At 36.8% G+C, this 25,371-nt stretch overlaps 3 protein-coding genes across 11 annotated transcripts; 2 read left to right on the forward strand and 1 right to left on the reverse strand.

The window, feature by feature from the left end:
• The first annotated feature begins 241 nt into the window (after positions 1–241).
• On the forward strand, positions 242–4,578 carry LOC105157977 (SNAP25 homologous protein SNAP33). Of its 3 annotated transcripts, none has more exons than XM_088878777.1 (6): positions 247–533; positions 1,377–2,023; positions 2,882–2,975; positions 3,131–3,258; positions 3,674–3,771; positions 4,218–4,578. In XM_088878777.1, exons 2-6 carry the CDS (start codon positions 1,478–1,480, stop codon positions 4,315–4,317), a joined length of 966 nt encoding a protein of 321 aa, XP_088734903.1. In that variant the 5' UTR covers positions 247–533; positions 1,377–1,477; the 3' UTR covers positions 4,318–4,578. The 3 variants fall into 3 exon arrangements, with proteins under 3 accessions (XP_088734904.1, XP_088734903.1, XP_011072852.1); XM_011074550.3 differs by having other exon boundaries at positions 247–431; XM_088878778.1 differs by lacking the exon at positions 4,218–4,578 and having other exon boundaries at positions 242–431; positions 3,131–3,286.
• On the reverse strand, positions 4,022–7,483 carry LOC110011775 (uncharacterized). Of its 5 annotated transcripts, none has more exons than XR_016064718.1 (4): positions 7,026–7,483; positions 5,364–5,447; positions 4,706–4,806; positions 4,022–4,505 (listed from the first exon to the last, which is right to left on the reverse strand). XR_016064718.1 is itself a non-coding variant. In XM_088878779.1 (2 exons), the coding sequence occupies exon 1, from the start codon at positions 7,330–7,332 to the stop codon at positions 7,063–7,065; it is 270 nt and encodes an 89-aa protein (XP_088734905.1). In that variant the 5' UTR covers positions 7,333–7,483; the 3' UTR covers positions 5,155–5,453; positions 7,026–7,062. The 5 variants fall into 5 exon arrangements, 1 of the variants encoding a protein (XP_088734905.1); XR_016064717.1 differs by having other exon boundaries at positions 5,364–5,453; XR_016064719.1 differs by lacking the exon at positions 4,706–4,806.
• Positions 7,484–9,258: 1,775 nt separating this feature from the next.
• LOC105157976 (uncharacterized) lies at positions 9,259–23,808 on the forward strand. 3 transcript variants are annotated; one of them, XM_088878425.1, is made up of 9 exons: positions 9,259–9,519; positions 12,848–13,263; positions 13,345–15,887; positions 15,976–16,115; positions 16,206–18,089; positions 18,276–18,339; positions 18,426–18,670; positions 18,787–18,894; positions 23,203–23,808. In XM_088878425.1, the coding sequence occupies exons 2-9, from the start codon at positions 13,074–13,076 to the stop codon at positions 23,429–23,431; spliced, it is 5,403 nt and encodes a 1,800-aa protein (XP_088734551.1). In that variant the 5' UTR covers positions 9,259–9,519; positions 12,848–13,073; the 3' UTR covers positions 23,432–23,808. The 3 variants fall into 3 exon arrangements, with proteins under 3 accessions (XP_088734551.1, XP_088734550.1, XP_020548725.1); XM_088878424.1 differs by having other exon boundaries at positions 9,260–9,519; positions 15,970–16,115; XM_020693066.2 differs by having other exon boundaries at positions 9,260–9,519; positions 15,970–16,115; positions 18,291–18,339.
• Positions 23,809–25,371: the final 1,563 nt, after the last annotated feature.

The raw sequence follows: 25,371 nt of genomic DNA on the forward strand, positions 1-25,371 counted from the left end.
TAATCATTTTTACCACATTAAATAATATAATTTAAAATGGTTTATAAGGTATAAGTATTTAATAAATAATTCTAAATAATACCTCAATTTAATTAATTAATATATAAAGATAGCACGAAATTTATATAAAATTATTATTACAAATAAAAAGAAATATTAATTCTTTTATGGAATATAAATACCTTAAAATTGTTCTTGAAATAGTAAGCAAGTTACAAACAAAACAATTTCTTACCTGCTCCTCTGACCAATTCTCTTGACGCACTGAACTAAGCCCACTTGATCAAAGTCATTTTCCCCCCACTCTCTCTCTCTCTCCCCTCATTTTCTCGCTCTAAGATTGGTTGAATATTTTTCTGAAAGAGGCGTTACTCTCGGAGCATCTCCTCCAATCCAAGATTGTCATCGCCTTATCTTTCTTGGAATTTTAGGTATCCCGCTGTGTTTTCTTTCTTAAATTTAGTTTAGATTTGTGTTTCTGCTTCTGGGCCAATTCAAAAAAATTTGCCTTTCTTGAAAAGAAAAATGACTGGGTTTGTGTTTTCTTAGTTTATTTTTGTGTTTATGGGATTATATATATATTTTTTTTCAGCAGAAGAGAGATTCTTGTTCTTATTTGCTTCCATAGCTGACTGTGACTTGATAATTTATGTACAGCGCAGTAGAGATTTAATTTTAGGAGAAGAAGAGGACTTTAGTCTTCTTGTGAATATCGTATTGACTTTTCTTTACCTTTTCAGTTTCATTTGTGGGTTAGTGTGCTGCTACAGATTCTTGATCGTATGTTTGCTCGGAAATTTATGTACTCATATACGGTTTAGAATCTTTGGGCACCCTTTATATTTGTTGTTTAGTTTTTCTATAGATATATGATTTCAGAATGTGTGCTGGGCTGCTTAGATGAAATGAAGACGATTTGGGTTGTCCTTTTTGAATCTTTTGTTTCTGGGTGGAGTTGTTCTTTATAATACTGTTGTTGCATAAATTTTCAGAAGGAAAACAGAGTTAAAAGGAAAGAAGAAAAGGTCTTTAGATCATGAGATGTATATAAATAGAAAAGGTCATATTTTTTCGGTGTGCTGATCTAGGAGCATAACATCTGGATGCTAAATTATTCTGATTCCAGAAATCATCCAAAAGGCATGGTTGATGTGGTGGCTTCAGGGTTGCCTCTTCATCCTCTTTCCATTTTGGTTGATTTCCGGACGCCTTACTTTAAATGTCAATTGAAAAGGACTCGATTCTCTCTTAGAGTGTGTCCGCGTTACCTCATTGTAGTGAGAGATTTTCTTCTACAAGTGACGTTCTTTTGCCATTTTGTTGCTTAAAGTTGTATCTTTTGTTTATCAATAACAAGCACGCTCTTGTTGTTTCAGGGTCATCTTAACACTCAGCGACATACTTTTACTGATCAGAGGTGCACGTTCCCCAGCAGAAGATAGCCTAGTATCATCCTACCATTTTTTGCTAGTACAAAATGTTTGGTCTTAAGAAATCTCCTCTACATAGGTTTTCTAAACACAACTCGGCTGATCCCGGGTTTCCTGTTAATAACCACACTAATCCTTTTGACTCAGATGATGAGTTGGATAATAAGCAGACCCTTAAAAGCTCTGGAAGAACATCTTCACATGAGTTGGACAATAAGCAGACCCTTAAAAGCTCTGGAAGAACATCTTCAGAACCTTCTCTCTTTACATCAGATTTGAGTACAAATCCTTTTGATGATGTTGAGATTAAGGGTACCTCATCATCTCAAAACTATCTTTCTTCGGCAGCCAAAAACAAATACAAGAATGATTTCCATGATTCTGGAGGATTAGAGAACCAGACTGTACAGGAACTGGAAAATTATGCTGCTTATAAAGCTGAAGAGACTACAAAGACTGTCAAACATTGCCTCAAGATTGCTGAGGACATAAGAGAAGATGCTACTAAAACTTTGGTTACTTTGCATCAACAGGGAGAGCAAATTACAAGAACTCACATGGTTGCTGCCGACATGGACCATGACCTTAGTAGGGTATGTCGTATCACATTTTAACTGGTATTTCTGGTAGTCTCAAAATGTTTGACATATAAGAAGTTAGAACAGGCTCGGGATTTTTTGGGTGTGATAGGATTATAGTGGATGATGCGTGTAGCCTTCATCTTTCCCTGCTGAAGCTTCAGAATGCTTCATAATAATTGACCCTTCTTCCTATCCAAGCAAATAAACAATGAGAGTGATTTACAAATATGCTTTATAATTATATGTCGTATTCTGTTACACGCAGAAAGGTTTGGAGGGGTGTTCCTGAATCTTGGATTTAGTTACAACAGGAATGTGGGTTCGTGCATTCAACTTTAGTAGTTCTCTATCCAATAGCTTGTATCCCATGCGCATTTAACATTAATCCTATTACAAACTTGTATCCCTAATTTTTATCTGATGGTTGTTGGGATTGGTCATATTTTCTTCCGCTATTTCTCTTAGTATAAGCTCCAACATATCTGATTCAGCTAAATTCTCACTTGATACGGAAGCTTCATATTTTGATTTGATCACAAATACCATGCTTTGCTGCTGTATAGGTTGAAGAACTTCCATTTGTCTCATTCGCTTTATTTAAGTTTTCTGGAAAATGTTTGCTTTTTCTTCTGTTAATCTTGTTTTAATTGCAGGCAGACAAGTAGAAAGTGATCTATACATAGTGAATCAAATACAAAAAAAAAAATACTAGACCTACCAACTAACATATGGACTAGAGGACTCAGTTGAAATGGCACAAGAATTTGTCAACGTGCTAGACACTATTTTACATGCTACCTTTCTCTGTTTAATCTACTGATTTTTTTTATTAATCATCTAATGATCCTAATAATCTATAGTTGATTTTAGGGTGAGAAACTCTTGGGAAGTCTTGGGGGCATGTTCTCCAAGACATGGAAGCCTAAGAAAACTCGTCCAATAACAGGCCCTATAATCACCAGAGGTATTCATTTTTTCACATAATTATTATCATCTATGTTCACCAGTTGAACACGTCGACAAGGGTGATCTTTGGCTTATTAAGTTTACGCAAGTTTAAGGGTCTTAATCTAAGCATTTTGTCCATGAGTTTTGGTTTAACCTTTAATGGTTGTGTAGATGATCCAGTACAAAGACGGGGTAACCACTTGGAGCAGAGGGAAAGATTGGGATTGTCTTCCTCAAAGGAACGATCACATACACGTACACCAACCTCTGAACCCACAGATGCATTGCAGAAAGTTGAGGTGCGTTGGTGACTTCGGATGTGTAATCGTAAGTTGAAGTTCGTGTCTGGAGCTAAAGAGCCACAAATCTGACATCTTGTAGAACCCTTCTAGATATTACTAGTTTTTGGTACATTAGTTTCCTGCTTGCTGTTTATCTTAATATCACCAGATCAAAACAGGACCTTGTCTTGATGGTTTGAACTTGAACCTTAATGAACACCCTTCAGATTGAGTAGATCGTAGCTGCTGTTCTTATCACGTCCCTGTGCTCCTGCAACTATTTGGTTACATAGTGTTTGAATGTATAACTTTGCCTAATTGGTCAATTAAAGCGGTCTTCTTTCCTGGAGCTTACTTCAAACTTCTGTACATCTTTTTTCTTTTTATGTCAGTTTAGGATGTGACTGATTTTAATTGTATTGTACCATGACAGGTAGAAAAGGTGAAACAAGATGATGCCCTCTCAGATTTAAGTAATATCTTGGGGGAGCTAAAGGATATGGCTATTGACATGGGATCTGAAATTGATCGGTTGGTCATTCTATCTTATATCATGACCTTTTTCACACACACATTTGTGTTCTTCGCCCAATGTTGCAATTAGCCCCAACCACAACTTTCACGAATCCCAAATTTTGGTCACTTTATGGATACGCCTTTTCTTGTAATTTTACAATATTTTATAGATGCTGTAATAATGTGTAGTTGATGCGTGACCATTAACCGTATAACTATTCTTTCTAGTAAGATAACTTGAGCAACTATTAGGTTATCTTCGTACTACGCTTAAAATCTCTGTTTTTCTTCTTATTTGTTGCACACTTTCTGTTTCTATCGTACAAGTTCCTAACAGTTTGCTAGTTTTTGCAAATAAGTGTCTCATAACAGCATTCTATCTTGACTACTCAACCTTGACCAAATTCGGCCACACCACATAGATATTAATTTGATTATTTACACATGGTTTATAAATGCAGGCAGAACAAAGCTCTGGATCATGTTCAGGACGATGTGGAGGAGCTCAATTTCCGAGTTAAAGGTGCCAATCAGCGCACCCGTCGTTTGCTTGGAAAATGAAAGAGCTAATATGATCCGACTGCTGCTCTTCGCCATTGGCTTGTAACTCTCTATCATCTATCCCATGACGTTTCAATGCATACTTACAAACTTAACTTTCATATCCTTTATATTGAGATTTCCTTGACATCAATCCAGAGCTGCTACCAGATGTTCTCTCTTGGCTGTCTGGTATAGGTTGCTGCTTTCTGCACATGTTGACCAGAACATATTGTTGATGTTGGTGATTCATTTAATTGATATAATTGTAGTTCAACTCTACTTTTATTTCTAACAAATGCTCAAGATGCTTCTATCTTCCAGGAATGAAGTCTTTTTCAACAAATGAAAAAATGACTATTATAAGTTCCTATTGTTGAAACCTAGTTAAGGAATTGTATTTATTTACCTTGGAACAAGGAGTCCAGGCAGATAGTATGTTGTTGAAACCTAGTAGAGGAATTGTACAATGTTCTTTTTCTGTTCTACTTCTGAGATTTCGGCGTCAACCTACATAGATTTCGTATTAAGGCTCTAGATTAACTATGCAGAAACCAACATCAAAAGCCTGAGATTTGATTAAACCTTGTACGGCTTTGGTAAGCTAAGTTGGTTGCCAACACCCAGGTTTGTAAACAACACAGCTCACGCATGCATCAAGAAATGAGAGATGGAACAAAATGCAACAATGAATGAGGTCATGTCTGGTGATTGAATCCAGAGCAAAATCTGTTGTGTTTCTCTCTATGTAGCTAAATGAGAGGACGTTCATTTCATAATAACATTAGAATAGTCGAAAACCAACACAAAACAAAAACATAAAGACATCAGTGAGCCTTAGAAAACGAAATGTTGGCGTACAAAAGAGAAACATCATGGATGAGCCTTTAAAAAACGAAATGTTGGCGTACAAAAGAGAAACATCATGGATGCAACATAGCAGCTTCAAATTATTTTCATTGATTTTCATTCCACATTCGTATGTTATTCTAAGTGTTTGTCTTTGGTCGAGAGTAAGGGATGGGGCAGTAAACATCGATATCTCATACATTATGAATTGTATTTACCGATCCTCTACTGGAAATGAAATGGTGGTTTCCTTCTCTTCTTCTCCACAATATCTTCTTCTTTCTTTTTCCCTTCATCATGTCCTGAAACTTCAGTGAAGTCAGAAAGTGAGAGGAGCTTGAACTTAAAAGAGATTTCCAGCAATAATGAAATGTGGATTTGAAAAATAACATTTATATGAAGCGGGCTACGACCAGGCATAACATTTCTAGATAAAAAGCTAAAAAAAAAAAGAGGGGGGGATTATAGGTAATTGTCCTGTTGCTTCGGCCTGCCCGCCGGCTCTTACGTCTGAATTGAATTCTAGTTCTTATCAGCAAGCGGGAGCCAGAGGGAAGGCCTTCAGGCCGCTAGGAGTGACCCATCAGGCAAAATGGATACCGAGTTCGGGAGGCAGGTTAAGCTTTCGAGTGGTTTAGCCAAACTTCTCACCTGGGTTGACTGAAGGATGTTCTGATTCAAGCTCTGAATCAAAGCTAATTCTTTTCTCTACTGTACCCTCATCGACATCAAGATCAAATATCTCCTACCACACAAAATAACTGTATGCTGACGTTTGTACTCATTCAGACCTTGATCATCCAAGGTATCATCAAAGCAGGCTACATGCTAGTTAACTTATTTCTGAAGCATTCCTGAAACAGTATTCACTTATCCAACTAGTTGGTTATAACACCCCAATTTTCAGTCAATAAGCGATAACACAGGACTTTAAATCCGAAGCATGACTGAAGCACATAAAACAATAAAGTTTTAGCAATACCAAGTATATATATCAAAAGAAGTTGTCATTGCAGACGATTCTTATATGACATCGTTGTTCCTCGTAATATATATCACAATCATTTCTTAACTAAATCATAGCTAAACTATGACCCATCCAACTCGTTATTGTTTAAAGATCCAGACTTAGTGGTGTAAAAACTCTGGTTGACATTGAAATGGAAGATATACTCTGAGCACCAATAGAGTCATCTCCTCACTCGGTATGATAAGAAAAGGTGAATTTTGACGAAAAGCACATCTCTGTGAAGTCAATAACTTGTTTACTTGAAGCGTACTACATGTTCAACACACATTTTTTTAGCAGGAAAAAACAGATTATCCTTCAGAAAGTTAATGTCAGCAGAACCGAGAATTCATTCCATCAATGTGCGCAAGCATGCATAGACCACTTCATATAATTCATATAACAAGACAGAAAATATACTATTACAGAATAGAGGAATCAGCAAAAAGAAAAAGAAGATCTCTATAAACATGAAAAAATATTGCAGACTCACACGATAGTGTGCGGCTCATAAGTTCTAAACCCCATGAGGAAAAAAAGAAACTGGAAAATGTTTAATTATCGGTATCACAGAATACTGTGCGGCTCAATTCGTACCGAGCAGCATTTACTTGTTTGATTACAAGACCACAGAAGATTACACAAGAAGAAACTGACATAATTATTGAAACTGAAATGAACAATTGAAAATTTGGAAGAAGATAATGCTTGAAGATGTCATCTCCAGAATAATATCGAAAAAACAATAACTAACAACCATCATCAACGTTCATGGTTCACCCGAAAAATCCACAATAAAATAAGTAAGACGTAGCAATATCGGAATTTCTTCAGTTCACAAAGCTACAATACTTAGATTATAAATACTAACCTAATTAGACTTGAAACGGCAGATATACATGATATCACTAGAGTTTAATTTCCATAACGCTCTTGACGCGGGGTGAGTAGAGCGAATAGACGACGGCCTGCCGTTGGGCGACCCCGAGCTGCGACTTCCCGTCGGCAAAGGCGGCTTCCGCCTCCACCGGGTCGGACAGGCGGCGATTATGGCGGAAGGCGTCGAGAACTCGGCGATTTGCATACTCCCTTATGTTGTAGTCCGTGAACTGACGCGCCGTCCGCAGGAGTGAACGGAAGAGTGAGAGCACTTGAATACGAGTGCGAGCCGACCCCATTGATGTCTCCTTCTTCTGTTCTACAGTTCATCTCCCATCAGCAGGCAGACATCTCTGGAGGTATAAATGAGTTGCGTGAATGATTGTGGGTGGAATATTCTCTCTCTTTTATTTTTTGTGGGTAATTGGCAGTTTGCTCCTCTGTTGAAGAAGAATTATTTCAAAGTTGTGGCTAAATCTATCATTATACCTTTTGTTAAACCATATCACTTTTTGTTCGGGATAGTTGCATTTATATCCCTGAACTATGATTTATTTATACAAATTATTTATATTTTTTGCATAATTATAAACTAATCAAAAAATATAAATAGCTTGTACATTTTTAGGAGGTGTAGTTTTTCAAAAAAGTAAGGAATGGTTTGTGTAAGTGATAATAATAATTTGATGGGCGTATGTATAATTATTTAAAAAATAAGAATAATTTGTATAAATAAATCATATATCAAGGATATAAATGTAATCATTCCTTTTTGTTTAGTTTCCCAATGTATCTTTAGTATTGGAGAAGAGCACAGTGGCCTTTGCTTCATATAACAATTTTTGTTGGCTGCTTTCTTCCTTGTGTGATGACCATATCAAAGAGCAGATTCTATAATGTGTTTCCAACACCTGAACTCTTTGTGACAGATAAATGTGGAAAAGCTAATGAAGATAGGGTGGTAGTCGGCGCCGACTCGCGATATTTCTAGCTAGCTCATTTTGAAGCTCGACTCAAGCCCAAGATTTTTAAGCCGGAGCTTAAGATCATATATTTTTATTTTTGAGCTGGCTCATAAGTTTTTTTTTTTTTTTCTAAAAGTATTAATATGTTTTTTTAAATATTTTTATATGTTTAACTAAATATTTAATATTATATCAACTTCATATCCAATATTCACCGTACATTATAATTATTAATCAATACCTCATAATTTAATTTTGGATGATAATAAAATATGTTATCTTTATTTATATTATTTAATAAAATTAAGTTCAATCAATATTTTTAGTAAGTTTTGATAATTTTTACTTTTTGCTTATAAACTTATATTAAATTTGGTGATTTCTATGTGATGCGTTCAAAAAATGCACGGGTCCAATTGATATGGACTACGTTCAAAGCTTTGGCCAAAATGAATGCAAATCCTAAAAGGGTGAATTGCAAAAAAGACGTTAGCACTCCAACGTTCAAATTAGTCTCGAATTTAGGAATAAAAAATGAATCATAATGAGAAATTGATATATAAGTAAGAAATTTATAGACAAAATTATAATCAGTGTGCAATTCGAAGCAAAAGGAAGAATAATGAGCAATTTTGTACGTAATATTTTTCTACATCATAGGAATAATTAAAAAATTTTAAAAAGTATAAAATAATATATCAATTCTATGCGATTAATTCATATATTAAATTATTTGAATAATGCATTTAAACTTATCACCTCGAATAGAACGACTAACAAAAATATTTTAATCCATTACTAGAGTGCATTTAATTATTTATAAAAGTATATTTATATAAATTATATTTTTTCTTTTCCGTACATATATAATTAGAAAATACTATTTATTTAATCTACTCACAACTAAATAAATTATATACATATTCATACATATATACATAAATATATATATATAAGAGACATGATTTGACAATAAACAATACTTTTTGTCTCCCATTAACCAATATCAAATATACCATACTTATTTTATATTATTTTCAAACATAAAATCAAACATACATACTATCTCTAATATATATTTATTTATTTTTATTTTTCTGTCTTTAGCTCTACAAAACATGTTAAAATAAGTTAAAAATGAAACCAAATACAGTAATGAATTATGGAACTAATGTTTTCCGATAAGTTATAGAGGAGCCAGTAGGATTCCTGCACGTGTTGTTTCGGCCGAGTAAGCCAATTACAAGAGCCCTTGAAAGTGTTCTTCGGCGCTAGAGACCCCCGATTCACCAACACCCGATCCCCCTCCCTCCCACCCCCCACATTCTTTTTCCCTCCATTAACGAAGCTTTTTAAGCAGCTTCAATTCCTCCACGAGTGTTCGATTTCTGCTTTCCAAGCTGGAATACAGAGCCTGAATTGAATCTGAAGATAGTTGCGGCGGGGCGGGGGTTTATTCGACGCCGATCGCTCCACAAACTTAGTGAAACCCCCTCAAATGGTGTTGCTCTTACGGTGAAGGTACGACGGTGGTTTCTGGCTACTGTCTGCTTTATTCTTTTTCTTGAATTGATATTGCTCTCGTCTTGTTCGGGGTTGATTTTTTTTTTTGTCCATAATTGATTTTGGGTTTGTTAATTTAGGGTTATTGTTCCGTTCTTTTTCAATCTTGTAATTAGGGTTTTGGTTCTCTGGTTTTGGCTCCTAATGGTTTGCAGTTGGAAAGTACCCCTTTTCGCTTTCTGGTTTAGTTGTCACCTAGTTCTTTGTGATTTAGTGGTGTACTGAACATATCCAGGGTTTCTGCTTTAGTTTCTTCTCGATGTTTCTTTGACTACTGTGAAAGCTTAAACCTCTGCCACATTATCATAAAAAAAAGAGATGTGCTGCGTGGTTGTTTGTTGTTAGTTTGCTTCTAATTGTAATGTAATTTTCTGCTTTCCTCAAATTCCCTTTGTTTGTATTTCTCTGGTGCCCTATAATTAGGGTTTTCAATGTGGTATGTTGGGTTTATTACTATGCTTATCAATGAAGATTGTTGTACCGTGGTTATGAAAATTGAGGGACTCAGGTTTTATGCCTTGACATAAATGACTAGTTTCTTGGTTCTGTAGCTGAAATCTCCACTTAAACAATTACAATTTAAGGTTTAAGGTCTTAAAATTGTCGTGAAGTGTCACTGAGTTGATGGTATAAGTGTTCAATGGAAAGTTCACTGTCTCAGATTTGATTTTATCCAAAATTAGAATTTCAATTTAAGTATATAGTGTCTTGCCCATGTGTTAGCATTATTTCACTGCATGGATACCATGAATATATGTTTTCCAGATTCGGTTTTGGCATGCAGGATAATTTTGGTAAAGTTGGAATGGGAATAGATTTGTTAAAATGCAGCATACTCAGACATGAAACTCAATAAGGCAGATAGGAAAAATGAGTTTGTTGAGGAATGGCATTTTTGCAACTCATATTTTTTCATTCAATAATGATATTTTGGTAAGGTATTTTGATTTGGAACTAAGATGAAATCTGAGCATAAATTGGCCTAATACTTTGCATCTGCAAAGTAAGTTCACTTAGCTCATATAGGGAATAATGTTACATTATTGCAAGTCATACATTTTCATTCCATAATGATATTTTGATAAGATACAAGGTTTGAACCTTAGATAAAATGAACCACATGTTGGCATAATACTTCAAATGAGATCCACCCAAAATACGTCTAACAAAATCATAATATTAAAACAAGTAGTTCAAAGCGAACTAAAAGTAAATAATGTTTGTGCTGCAAAATAAAAAAGTCTTTGAAACAAAATATTCAGTCTCTATGGTTTGGGAAAATTGCAATAATTATTGATATAGTTTCTAAAAGACTAGGGAAATGGGGATCATCTACTTTCAGCTTTTAACGTCAAAGGGCAATGTTTAACAGCTATAAAATTAAACATTTTGAAGTGATGGAACTTGATAAGATAACCAATTCTCTACCTCACCTCTGTTAAGTCTTTTCTAAAGCTCCACGCTTCATGGCTGATAGAATTGAAGAAAAATGGATACCGTGCAGGCTTCAATTTCCACTAGAATGGTTGAATTAGGTTTCAAATCTGACATGACCAACTCCAAGTCTTTTGATAATGCTCCAATTGGTAGGGGCTTGAGCACCACATTTTAATATTTCTGGTAGTTGTGTGCCAAATTCTGCAGTTTAAGGAAACTTTCGTCGTATACTTACGACCTCTATAACTAATTATGTAGGGTGCATTAAGATTGATCACAGGTAAGATACGCAAGGAAAGAAATTATAAAAAATATTTGTACTTGCTGTCTTTTATTTTCTCATTCATCATAAAACTGAATCAAAGTGATTGGAGATTTAAGATTGTTATCTTCTTGGTGGTGATTCAAAAGGATTGTCATCATTTTACTCTCACATCAGAAGTGAAGAAGGAAAAATGTATGTAACACTGTATGATTTGCACCGTACCTTGTTTGGGGAAGTTTCTTGAGATATCCCACACTGTTCATTCGGAGAACGCAAATTTACCTTGGTCAGATAATATAAACAAACAAACAATGAGATATGGCGATGACGGAAAGAAGTTAGAAAATCATCTAGTCGTCCCTCGAAACAACTGAATGTTAAGCCTGAACCTGATTGTTTATATACTTGGTAGTTGGACTCAATTATTGATTGCAGTTACCGTTTCATGATTTTCCTATCTTCTAGTTTCAAGGAGGTTGGTGATTTTATATATGTTAATGGTTTTATTTGATGAACTTGCAGTGTGTGCCTAAGGTTTGATATTGTGTACCTACCTCGCAGTCTGGGGCATCTGTGCTATTTGGGTGCTTTATCCTCCCACGTAATTTTTGTTTTGCCATTAGACTTCTGCCAACAATTTAACTATGTTGATATTTGTCCACACCCCACTGGTACCCTGATGTGTAGTTACATTATTTGATTTGATCCTTTTAGCTTTATTTCTTTGCTTTGATATTTTTATTTTTCTGATCAAGCACCAATCAGTTAAAGAATGAATGGTAGTTATATCACAAATGGGTCATGTATAACTAACTGATTTTGTTAATTATGACTCTCAATTGTATTCTTCTAAGAAATTTCTATGGTAGAATTAAATTCACGATGGACTTGCAATTTATTTTCAGAGCTGGGCCATGGTTCATGGCCAAATTAAGTATTTATGAAAGGCAGGACTTATTTTCAGAGGCTGTAGCTTGAAAAATGTGATTGGCAAGAATGCTGAATATATTTTGACAGCTCTCTAGTGAGTCATCTTCTAGCATAACTTTTTTCTCCTAGGAGAATGAAAGCTGTTTTAGCTTCAACCTAGAACTTTTTTCCGCTCTCTGTGATGCTTGGGGCGATATAGGCGTAACATTAGATATTTGACCATGTTTTTGCACTTCCTGGATGTGCACGAGCATGCACATGCACACGTTTAAGTGCATTTTCTTTATTTCTACGGAGGTCTTTGAGTGGAAATACTGAACTTACAAGTATTTCATGTCATTTGTATTCTCTTTGCTTTGAGATTGCCTTTCATTTGTCCTTGAATTGCCAAGTTATCCCCTTCCCGGTTTCCCTGAGTCCACCATTGTCAGAATTCATCTCGTGCTTTCCAATTCCTTTTTCAACACTTATATGGAGAATATGGAGACCCGATGAATTCAGGGTCTTATTATGCCTTTGTTCAAGGAGTTGGCAGCACCTAGCCATTGTGTTATTGAATATTACACCTACCTTCGTTAGCGCTGGTTTAGTTATTGTAATTATGTTTGTTGTCTGTAGATTTTGTAATAACTCATCTTGGTTGTTCTTGCTCAGGAGGTGGTGTTCAGGTTAAGAAGCAAGCACAGAACTGAAGATTGATTTCAGGAGATTATGATGCGCTCATAATTTTGTTTGTTTTCCAGATATAATTTTCTTATGTTGTATAGATGGATACGAGTGGAAAAGAATTTTAAACTTGAAGCACTGGATTCTTTATATCAAGTTTAAGGCTTTAAGCGTACCAACATTACACAATTGATAATTTGGGTGTCAACCATCTATGCCTAGCAACGAATTTGGAGATAGGGTTCACAATTTTTTTGCACAAGACAACTCATTGCAGGGGAATCATCACTCACAAGTTGTGGAAGGGAATTGGCCAGTGCTAAACAGCAACTTTTGGGTTGGCAACCAAAGACAAGTTGATCTATTGAGTTCCACTAACAAAAATTATACTCCGCAAACCTCAGGTATCACATGGCTGCTTGATCATCAACTTAAACCGTTTACTGGATTGTTTTCTTATTTATGATATTTGTTCTCTTTTGCAGACGTAGATAGAGGAGAGGGCAGCTATCCCCTTCATGAGGCACATGACTTGAACTTTACTCAGCCAAATCTGAGGCCTGATTTTGCTAAAAGTCAGTCCTTAAATGAACAACCAAATTTGAATGGCTTCATGTATGGAAATGAGTTTCACCAGACAAGGCAGAATGAAGCAAATTTTCTGGCAGTGGATACAGATTCTGATCAGCGTCTTTCAATAACCTCAAGAGGCTTATCTGTCCGTGAGTTGCAGCAAGCTAGTGGCCCTGACCATCACACAAAAGCTTCAATTAGATCAGGAACATCTTTGTCCCCCGTCACCTTTGATCTTTTTGGCGGGCACCAGCAGATGAGCCATCAGCAGTCAACCGTACCACAATCTTTGCAGCGTCAGCAATCTGGAATCAATGACATGCAGCAATTTCAACATCAACTCATGATCAGGAAAATGCAAGAGCTGCAAAGGCAGCAGCAACTTCAGCAACTTGGTTTAAGGCAACAGGATTTGATTAATCAGGTTCCCCCCTTTGCTAAACAGGCATCTGGCACCCAGACCACATTGGTGAATGGAACACCAAACTCTGATTGCTTACAGTACCCTTGGAGCGCTGAGCTTGGTACAAACTGGCTGAACCGGGGTTCTCCAACCATGCAGGTGTCTGCTAATGGACTTGGTTTTCCACCAAATCTTGGCCAGACACAGTGCTCAGTGGATTTGGTGGCACAGCAGGTTGATCAATCTCTTTATGGAGTTCCTATTTCAAGTTCAAGGGGTTTACCCGGAAACCAATATTCCCAAATGGTGACAGATAAATCTTCAATGCCTCAAATGTCTAATAATAGTAATTTTCTTCAGGATAATCAACATAATTTATTGCCAGATCAGGTAGGTGTACAGAACGAGTCTTCCATTTCTAGGCATAAATTTCAGACTGAAAACATGTTTGGACTTGCTTCTAGGCAATCTCCAAATACTGTGATGAGAAATATTGGGGGCCTCCAGCAAGTGAATTCCTTGTCGAGAAATGCACCTCAGCAGGATTTCCTGGGGAGACAGGATCTAGCTGTTCGACCAGATACCTCATGTGAAAAGCCAACTAGGCAGGTTGCCTCACCACAGAATGAAGTTGCCCTAGATCCAACAGAAGAAAAGATTTTGTTTGGTTCAGATGATAATATATGGTCTGCCTTTGGCAAGCCAACACATAATACTGGAGAAGCTGGTATTTTGTTCGATAATGGTGGCTTATCAAATGGTTTACCTTCTATTCAAAGTGGTAGTTGGAGTGCTCTTATGCAATCAGCTGTAGGTGAAACGTCCAGCAGCGATATGCCGCCACAGGAGGGTTGGAGTGGTCTGAACTTTCACAATAATGATGGTCCTTCAGGGAGTCAGCCCCTTTCATTGAACAATGAGAGTTGCAAACAAGTATCATCTTTAGCTGATGACAGTCTGCAAATGCCATCAGCCCAGAGTTCTGGATCGTTTGCTCCTGATGATATCAATACAAACAATGTAATGGGGTTGAATCAATTAAGCCAGAAATTTCAAAATGAACCTGGCCAAAGATTGCAGACTGAGATGTCTCAGAGGTTTTATCAGTCTTTGGAGGAAGCTGGCAAGTGGTCAAACAGCGGTCCATTACAAAGTTCAGTTGCTGAAGATACAGATGCCTCTCATTCTCTACAGGCAGAGAGAAATGCCAAAACAAATTCTCCAACTTGGGTTTCTGGACACACTGGAACTAGACTACAATCAAATGGTTGGAATTCTCTGGAAGCTATACCACCTGGTGGAGAGAGGGTGATGAATAATCATAAGGCTGAGAAGCTGCACCAAAATTCTCAAAACAGTCAAGTGAGAGTGGTGCATGGAGAAGTGGTTCATGGAACTTCTCTATGGAAGTTGAATACTGTTCATAGTTCTCCTTCTGAGTTGGGTCATGTAAAATCTAGGGTAGCCAGTTCCCCAGCAAATCAGGAAACTTTAAGTTCGAAAAATGATGCATCAGTAGCTAACTCATGTAATGCAAGGATAAGTGAAGAAACCAGTCCATTTGTTCAGCATAATTATTTACTCAATCAGTGGAAGAATGCCCATCCTTCGACTAGATCCCAAGGAGCTGAAAGTCTGGTAAGATCACTGGATCAAGCTAATGACCTGAATCAGGTTTTGGACCCAATGAATAGCCGTGAAAAAGATGAAGTTGCGAGACATGCAAGGCATGAGATAGATAATTGTGATGGGAAGGAAAATTCTAATGACAGCCATCGCTCAAACTTGTCTCAGCACACTTCTGGTTCGTTCAGAGAAGGTGATTCACGATCTCTTCCCATTGGGAAGCAAACTTCAACAAATCAGCTTCCTAGGAAAGTTTCTGCTCATCGCAAGTTTCAGTATCATCCCATGGGAAATGTTGATGAGGATGTTGGAACCTATGCTCACAAGCAAACCACCCGTACACAGGCTATGTACCAGCAAAATCCCCATTTTGGCCAGTCAAAAATATTTGGTCAGGGTCCAACGAATTCAACAGTAAAGGAAAAGGTGTTTTTTTAATTTTGTGACATGTATGTATAACACTTCCTGTTGACTAGGCAGAAATCAGGATTAATTTTATTATTTGCAGGACCAGTCCTCTGAGCTGCAAAGAGATATTGAAGCTCCTGATGAGGTACCATCACGTGGAAACCTTTCTGGTCATGCGCCTAAGGTATCAGTTCTCTTTAGTCGACCCGTTGATGCATACACGTCCAGCAATGCTTCTTCTTCAAGGTACCTTCACTATTCACTTCCATTGCTGGTGTCAGTAAAACTAATCTAAACTTCTGCCATACTATTTTAACTTTATCCATTTCATGCTAGTCAAAACATGCTGGAGCTTCTTCACAAGGTCGATCAATCAACTAGTCATGGTGCCATGGTTCTGTTTAGCTCTTCTGAGGGCAATGCATCACCTCAGCTGCCCCAAGCAGAAAAGTTGGATGCGGTTGGCAGCCTCCAGCATAATCAGGCTTCTGTCTCTCAAGGTTTTGGGTTGCAACTTGGTCCTCCATCCCAAAGGCTGCAGATTCCTGAGCGTCAATTGTCTTCTCAAAATGGTCATGACGCATTTAATTCCTTGTATTCTAGTAATGCTGCTGCAGAAATGGGAGGTAAAGACCAGCAGATGGTTGCCACACATACAGGTCCATCTTTGCCTTCCTTTGAAGAAACCCAGGTTGAGTTCAAGATTAACAGATCTGCAATTCCAGATCATGGTGGGAATGAGAACTCTCTGTATAAGATGCCTGGAAATGTTAATTTAGCTTCCAGTTCGGCTATTCCGAATTCAAGAAGTAATGTTCAGAATGAACATATAACTAGTTCAACTGGAAAAATGTTGGTGAATCAGCGGATTGACTCCAATGGGTACAGTTCCTACTCTGCACAAAGAAGGCTTGCAGAGACTCTCTTGCCTGATGCATCTGGCTGTTTTAAACAAGATAATCTTGCATCATCTGGGGGCACGTCGCGTCAAACCGGCCCGAGTGATGTAACGAAAAGAGTTCCAACTACAACTATACCCACCCGGGATGGTAAGACGACTTCTCAGCATTTTGGCATGTCTGGTATTCCTCGACAGGGATATTCTAAACAAATGTTGCATAATATGTGGACCAATGTTCCTACCCATCAAAATAATATGAGCATTCAGTTTCAGCAAGCATCATCACATACTCAAGAGTCACCCCAGCCAAATATTTTGGAATCAAGTTCTCCTTTGACACAAGGTCAAGTAAACCCTCAGGGGATTTTTGATGGGGAAGAGCAAAGGCTGAAGGAGAGTTCTGGTCAGCCAGTAGTATTTGCAAACACTGACCCAGTTCCAGAGATGGAAAAATCATTGGGAAAAGCATCCTCCATGAAAAATTGCTTGGAAGATTCTCCTGCAAATTCTGCTTCTACACAGAAGGATATTGAAGCCTTTGGTCGATCACTGAGACCTAATAGCTTCTCTCATCAAAATTATTCCTTACTGAGCCAAATGCAGGGTTTAAAGGATGCAGAGGCTGATTCAAGCGACAGGGTCTCGAAGAGGATGAAAGGACCAGAAAGTGTTTCGGATGTTCATATAGCAACTGTGAAGGCACAGCAGCAGAATGAACACAATGCAGTAGGAGATTCTTTGGGTTCAAGCACTGGGGCCCCATCTGAGGATTCAGGGATGCTACACTTCTCAAGTCCAGCTGAAATCTTCCACAAGAACACTTCTCAACAAGGAAATGTAGCCTCACAGGATATGCTGGGACTTAGTCGAGACATTTCTGAGAGCAAGTCTTGTGGTGGATATTCGACTTCTGCTAGAGCTGATCATCATCAGGTTAGCCCCCAGATGGCTCCATCGTGGTTTAATCAGTATGGAACTTTTAAAAATGGGCAAATGTTGCAAATATATGATGCACGCAAAGTCACCTCCTTAAGACCAGGAGAACATGTTGGGAAGTCTTCCACTGGCTTGGATACTCTTAACGCGGAGGAGAAAGGAACTGTTGCTCCCATTGACGCATGTCAATTGGGCAACAGCCATCAAAGTTCTATTCCCTCATTATTAGCCAATGGACATTTCTCTTCTCAATCATCGCAGCTTAATGTCACTGGTCAACATCTTGAGATTTTGAGACCCAAGAAGCGTAAGAGTGCTACCTCTGAACTTCATCCTTGGCACAGAATAATATCCGAAGGTTCACAAGATCTTTGGACCCTCAGGTGGCTGTCACCAGTCTGTTTCTTCTTTTTTATTCACCTTTCTTTTGAATATTTTCTTTTATAGACTCGTATGCTTAATGATAAGTTGTTGGGCAATTGATTAAATGGAATTTAGCACGGCTGATGCTTGTGATCTACAACTATTATGTTTGTACTATTCTAATTTATTTTCCTAATCTGCATGAGATTTACTCGGTGCAGCAAGCCAGAAGCAGACTGGAATAAAGCAACAAATCGTCTTGCTGAAAAGGTGTGCTGGATGCATACTTTTCCTCATGTATTGACTTTAATTTTTGCATAGTTGGCCCTATTCCTCAGCGCATTTTCTGATGGCAGGTTGAAGATGATGCTGAACTAATTGAAGATGGACCACCAATGCTTAGATCCAAACGAAGGCTTACTTTGACAACGCATCTCATGCAGCAATTGCTTCCCCCCTCACCAGCAGCTATTCTCCCTGTTGATGCTACTATGAGTTACGAGATTGTAGCTTATGCTGTCTCCAGGATAGCTCTAGGAGATGCTTGCAGCACAGTTTCCCGCTCAAGTAATTTGGATCAGCCTGGTGACAGCATGGACAGGTAAGAATGAATTTGGGTATTCATGAAATTGGCAAAACTGTGTCGAATCTTTTTATCTTTCACCTTATTTATTTGGTGGCATTCTTTATAACCTGCTCTTTTGTTTTATACTTCAGACTTCGTGCAAAGAGCAAATTGTCGGAGAGAAATGGATGTCGGTGTTATGCAAAAGCTTCTGAAGAGCTGATGAGAAGAGCTAGGAAGCTGGAAAATGATTTCTTCAGGTAAAGTAGTTTTACCAGAGATATGTGTTGTCTGGACGATTAGATAGCTGTTAATGATTTACCAAGTGTTTTTTTTCCTTTTTTTTTTTTTGGGAACTTTGGTAGATTGTTATATCTGTTATGGGAAAAGGGTAGCTAAATAATCTCTTCAACCTTTAGCAGTGGGCTTAAGAAATTTTCAGGAGATATTGAAATAGCTATCTGGGTCTCTTTACTGTCTCCCAGAGTAGTTGCTTCCATCTGATATCTGTTACTCCCATATTTTTATAATGTTCTGTCTCCCATTGTTCCGTTAACGTTTTTGCTTGGCAAGAAGTTAGTACATAGACATATATCTAGGGAAAAAAAAATATACTTTAGATGGGGTAAATGCACACTTCCATGCAAAATGTAGACGTACACAATGAGTGCGCAGATATCTATAATTTTGCTGCTTTCATGCAGATTCCTTGTTATAAGTCTAAGCTCTCATTTTGATCCTTTTTCTATCTCTTTTAAATTAGCATCAGGTGATGCAGGCCCACATAATGTTTCATTTTGCATTTCTATCCAGTAAAGGGAGATGCTTCAAGCTAACAGGAGCAGTTATTTGATCAAATATCTGAAAAATAAATACTTGTTCTGTCATTCTTGGAGGGAGAGTAGAGTTTTTTCTTGCTTCTCTCTAGTTTATGGTCAAAGCCTGGACGCATTCTCGTAAGCAAATGTCCAAGTGCACGAAGTTATTGTGTCAAAACTAGGAACAGGGTGTTAGAGTGGCTTTCCTCAGGATCATAATATTTGATCTTCCAGAGAAATGGAGGTTGGATGATTAAGTTTCTGGTTTACTTTCAAATTGTAGCTTAAGGCACTTATAATATGTTTAATCAATGCAAGGTACTTAGAATTGTTGAAACAAGGGGAAAAGGCACTCAGGGAAAGAGTTAATTTAGTTGGTTTTTCAGGTTATCTGAACTCCTTTTTGATGGGAAACAAGCTGATAAAAATGAGTCAGGATTTAAATAGATCCTGGAGATACTTGCATAAATTTGATTGTTCTGCCAGTACTCTCTTTTTAAGGGAAACACAACGTAAAGTAGTGGACATCAGGATAGAAATGAATGAGGATATGTCATCATGTTTCTATGTGCTTGTGCGTATTAATCTGATGCAGTGACGTTTCTATATCAATTGAGGCTGGAAACCAAGTGACTCAGCTCATGAGCTTTAGAACTAGTCCTGATAATGATTGAATTCAAACTCAAATTTATTGAGGTCTGGCTGCCTGAAAATCTAGCAAGTCATTTGCCAGCTTGATCGATTTTATTTGTAAACATGTGAGCCTGTATTCATTTCTTGTGTAGTGTTATATTTACATATGGATTTCATAATTGTAAAAGGCACGGATGAACCTCTTTTGTTAACTCGAAAAATGGTATAGATCCATGAGAAATCCCATTCGGTAGATACGTTAACAGGACACCAAAAGAATTGAGGAGCCGTATGAGGTAGGAAACTCTCAAGTACGGTTCTAAGGTAAGGAATTTAATAACCTATTCTGATCGGGGAGAACAGGCCATTCGCCAGGGAGATTCTGAAATTGTGGAGGCTTGGTTTGATCAAGCCGCTGAGTATTGGAAACAGGCTATAGGCGCTTACTCCTGGTAATTATTGTGTCAAAGCCTAGGGAAAAAAAAATATACTTTAGATGGGGTAAATGCACACTTCCATGCAAAATGTAGACGTACACAATGAGTGCGCAGATATCTATAATTTTGCTGCTTTCATGCAGATTCCTTGTTATAAGTCTAAGCTCTCATTTTGATCCTTTTTCTATCTCTTTTAAATTAGCATCAGGTGATGCAGGCCCACATAATGTTTCATTTTGCATTTCTATCCAGTAAAGGGAGATGCTTCAAGCTAACAGGAGCAGTTATTTGATCAAATATCTGAAAAATAAATACTTGTTCTGTCATTCTTGGAGGGAGAGTAGAGTTTTTTCTTGCTTCTCTCTAGTTTATGGTCAAAGCCTGGACGCATTCTCGTAAGCAAATGTCCAAGTGCACGAAGTTATTGTGTCAAAACTAGGAACAGGGTGTTAGAGTGGCTTTCCTCAGGATCATAATATTTGATCTTCCAGAGAAATGGAGGTTGGATGATTAAGTTTCTGGTTTACTTTCAAATTGTAGCTTAAGGCACTTATAATATGTTTAATCAATGCAAGGTACTTAGAATTGTTGAAACAAGGGGAAAAGGCACTCAGGGAAAGAGTTAATTTAGTTGGTTTTTCAGGTTATCTGAACTCCTTTTTGATGGGAAACAAGCTGATAAAAATGAGTCAGGATTTAAATAGATCCTGGAGATACTTGCATAAATTTGATTGTTCTGCCAGTACTCTCTTTTTAAGGGAAACACAACGTAAAGTAGTGGACATCAGGATAGAAATGAATGAGGATATGTCATCATGTTTCTATGTGCTTGTGCGTATTAATCTGATGCAGTGACGTTTCTATATCAATTGAGGCTGGAAACCAAGTGACTCAGCTCATGAGCTTTAGAACTAGTCCTGATAATGATTGAATTCAAACTCAAATTTATTGAGGTCTGGCTGCCTGAAAATCTAGCAAGTCATTTGCCAGCTTGATCGATTTTATTTGTAAACATGTGAGCCTGTATTCATTTCTTGTGTAGTGTTATATTTACATATGGATTTCATAATTGTAAAAGGCACGGATGAACCTCTTTTGTTAACTCGAAAAATGGTATAGATCCATGAGAAATCCCATTCGGTAGATACGTTAACAGGACACCAAAAGAATTGAGGAGCCGTATGAGGTAGGAAACTCTCAAGTACGGTTCTAAGGTAAGGAATTTAATAACCTATTCTGATCGGGGAGAACAGGCCATTCGCCAGGGAGATTCTGAAATTGTGGAGGCTTGGTTTGATCAAGCCGCTGAGTATTGGAAACAGGCTATAGGCGCTTACTCCTGGTAATTATGTTGAAGCACATAATTGGTTGAAGATCACGAGGCACTTCGAATAAAAGAAGGCACCGTTTATTTATATAGATTATTAATTCTATTATTTAGTATTTATTTAGGTCAGATTTAGTTTAGAATTATATATATATTTTTTATAATTAATTGTGTTTTGGCTGGGCTTCACCCAGTTTAAAATGAGGCAAGGCTTGCTCAAGCCCAGCCTTTTAATTTGTTCTTTTATTTTTTAAAAAAATAGTAAAGTAACAGAAAATGAAAAGAAAAACAAAAAAGGAAGAAAATCCCTAACCAGTTGGTTTACATATTTCTTATAGTATAATGATTAATATAATTTCTAGTGTTTATATTTAATTGTTTCTGTAATAATGATTTTAAAAGATATTAATGTATAAATATTGTTTATATTTAATTGTTTGTGTAATAATGATTTTAAAAGATATTAATGTATAAATATATAATTTATTTATGCAAATATGCGCTCTGCGCCATGGCTCTAGGGCGCCTTCGTGCCATGCGCAACTATGATGGATTTATAATATATGTGATGAAATTAAATTAAAATATATAAATGGTTTAAATTTATTTAGCTGCTTGCTAGCCGATCTCAAGCTTCTAGCTAAATAAGCCAGGTCCAAGGTTGATAGTTTAAATATATAGCCTGAGGCTGAGCACCAATCATTGACAATTTAGCTTTGATCCAAGCTCAAGCTCCAGGTATCAACTTCAAGCTCGAGCCGAAAAGTCAAATGTTGTTAGCACTTTGCTTGGCTTGCTCGCAACTCTATGTTCTTTCGTGCATCAGGATTCTCTTGATTTTCGCTGATGTTGTCTAACTCAACTGTCCTTTTATTTGGTAATAAGTGGAGTAGGGACTTGCGGTCATACTGACTTAAATTGATTGTCAATTTGGAACAACTGAAAGGAAAAGAACTACAGTCGAAGAACTTCTGCCACCTGCTCGAGGAAATTCTTTTAATTGGAATTATGTGATAGGCAGCAGAACAGTGCGCATCTGCTGATCCTAGTGCTAACATCATAATTTGGTAGTATTGTAAAGTGAGCCCTAAATTGCTCCACGCTCTGTTGGTATCTGTTGTTTTTATGGTGTTATACTTGTTTCTTTAGTTCCATGCTTGTATAACTTTATCTTCTCATTCTTCTTTTTGTGTTTCTTTTTCATTTTCTCTTTCTTCCAATTCTCACTTTCTTTTAGAGGGTAAGGGGTTGATCATCTTTGTGGTTTGTCTTCTGTTTTGTTAAAATTTAACTTTTTATGGTTTTGACATGATTTTTTGCCTCTGATATGGATACTTGTGTTCGATGTTGTAGACTGGACAAGAGTGTATCAATGTTGGATTTGAGATTAGAATGTCAAGATCTTGAGAAGTTCTCTGTAATCAATAGATTTGCAAGATTCCATGGGCGTGGCCAAAGTGACAACACAGAGGCATCAACTGATACAACTCCAAGCGCTCAGAAACCTATTCCGCAAAGATATGTAACTGCTCTTCCCATGCCTAGAAGTCTTCCTGATAGAGTCCAATGTCTATCATTATAGTAATTATTTGATTGGTTTTCCTGGACCTACGCCTAACAGTCTCCAATAGTTTATACACTGGAACTTGCACGAAGACCAATCAAAAACCACAGGATGGAATTGCGTACACATAATGTCTCCTGAGATGTGGAGGATGTTTAATCTTTTCGATTTAGGCCACTGATATCATTCTTGCAAATTATAAAGTTCAATTATGTATAGATCTTTTAAAACTGAGCAAATCAGGGTTCTCAGTCCATTTTTGCGAAGAAGCGGGGTAATATAAGTTCCTCCTGATGTTTCATATATATTGGCAAATAGGTAGGAATTTCTGATATGTAGCTTCAATTTCTTGTTCTATTCTTTGGTAATATATGATGCATATTTACTATCTTCGAGATTAAGTGTACTTGGCAGCCAAGACTTGGATATTATTTAACGAGGTGCAGAGCTGCTTGAATGCCCATGAATTCACACCATAGGTACAGGACAACCGAATGCGACACCCTATTTGTTTCAGATGGATGATGGCATCACATCACTCTTGGCCAGGTTTTGAGCAACATACTGCTTTATTAGTTGCTTCATATTATTTTCTTGATAGTATGGTTTTCAAACTTGTCTCAATATTTTTAAATTTTTGGTTCTTTTGGGCTAATGACTTCTTATATGTTGATGTCTTTTATTGGCATAGTAGAATTACCCCTTAGTTTCATGAATAATTGATCGTTTCTCCTTATCTTTCTAGCCTGTTATCTCCACAATGAGCTTTTTGTTTTCTTCCGCAATCAGAATTGGTTGTTTTTGCCTCTTAGGTCTTTTATTTCTTCTTCAATGTTCTCTTTTTTTGTACAGGTCTATGTCGACACTCTTTTGCAAAATGTTTCAATTTTCATGATCTTGTATAGTATGAATTACCTACCCAGTTCATTTACTGTTTTTTGAATTCTGGAGGAGGATTCTCCCTTTTCTTTTCTCTATCATTTTCCCCATAAATTTCCTCAACTTGTACATAGCAAAGCTGCTAACTCCTCCATGATTTACTGTTCAACCAGTGCTGAAGTTGTTGCTTGCTCCAACTCATTCCTCCTATGAACCATCGAAGGCAAGTTCATGGCTCAAAGATTCTTTGGCTCTATCATGAGTACTGTATTTATCAACAAGTACATCATTTTCTCTTCCCATGAAAATGCCTTTCTTCATTTATTAGCAAGCATTGAGCCACAACTTCAAATCATCATGATTCTTGAATACCTAGCTATCATTTTCAGCACTTCCATAAGAATTCTTAAATGGAAAGCTAGCACTACTAATTAAGTCATAATTTATAGGATAAATTACGACAGACATCCACGGGATTTGATATACTTCTAATAGTTCTTAGTTGTTTATGAAATTTTCAATACTCTTTTTGATTTTAATGGTCGTTTAACAGTTGTATAATTTGGGTTCTCGTTATGTTTTTATATATAAATTAATCAAAATGTATTTATGGATTATGAATTACTTGAGGCATTTCTACGTTTTTGTGGTAAATATTAGGAGTAATGATAATTTCTCAGCCATAGAGGTGGGTTATTCATAAAATTTTAGGGGAGCTTATAGTAATTTACCCTATAAATTATATAAGATATCCTGAATTGCATTAATAAAATGATTAATTAAAAAACAAAATCTTATTGTAAGTATGATGGATTGCTGTGTGAAAAAATAAAAGACATGTAACAAATTAAATACAGACATATAAATTTATATTTTGAGTGAATTGGTCATAATTACATCATTAATTTCAATCTCTAATAATTAATATACATAAAATATTAATATCAAGATTAAATATGTATAATTAATCAGTAACTACTATTTTACTAGCCCAATAACCATTCACAACAATTATTTCAAAGCTTTTCCAAAAGAGTTAATGAATCAAGCTTATACATTATAACCCATATATAAAATCA

Source organism: Sesamum indicum, linkage group LG3, assembly GCF_026168435.1.
Source record: "Sesamum indicum cultivar Baizhima isolate 11 linkage group LG3, ASM2616843v1, whole genome shotgun sequence".
In the NCBI taxonomy this organism is placed as follows: domain Eukaryota; kingdom Viridiplantae; phylum Streptophyta; class Magnoliopsida; order Lamiales; family Pedaliaceae; genus Sesamum; species Sesamum indicum.

Excerpts from the sequence above, each read along its gene's own strand:
- LOC105157977 (XM_088878777.1), top strand. The coding sequence starts at position 1,478 with ATGTTTGGTCTTAAGAAATCTCCTCTACATAGGTTTTCTAAACACAAC. Across the intron at positions 3,259-3,673 it reads ATGCATTGCAGAAAGTTGAG|GTAGAAAAGGTGAAACAAGA; the intron begins GTGCGTTGGTGA and ends GTACCATGACAG. Across the intron at positions 3,772-4,217 it reads ATGGGATCTGAAATTGATCG|GCAGAACAAAGCTCTGGATC; the intron begins GTTGGTCATTCT and ends TTATAAATGCAG.
- LOC110011775 (XM_088878779.1), bottom strand. The coding sequence starts at position 7,332 with ATGGGGTCGGCTCGCACTCGTATTCAAGTGCTCTCACTCTTCCGTTCA.
- LOC105157976 (XM_088878424.1), top strand. The coding sequence starts at position 13,074 with ATGCCTAGCAACGAATTTGGAGATAGGGTTCACAATTTTTTTGCACAA. Across the intron at positions 15,888-15,969 it reads ATTCAACAGTAAAGGAAAAG|GACCAGTCCTCTGAGCTGCA; the intron begins GTGTTTTTTTAA and ends TATTATTTGCAG. Across the intron at positions 18,671-18,786 it reads CCTGGTGACAGCATGGACAG|ACTTCGTGCAAAGAGCAAAT; the intron begins GTAAGAATGAAT and ends TTTATACTTCAG.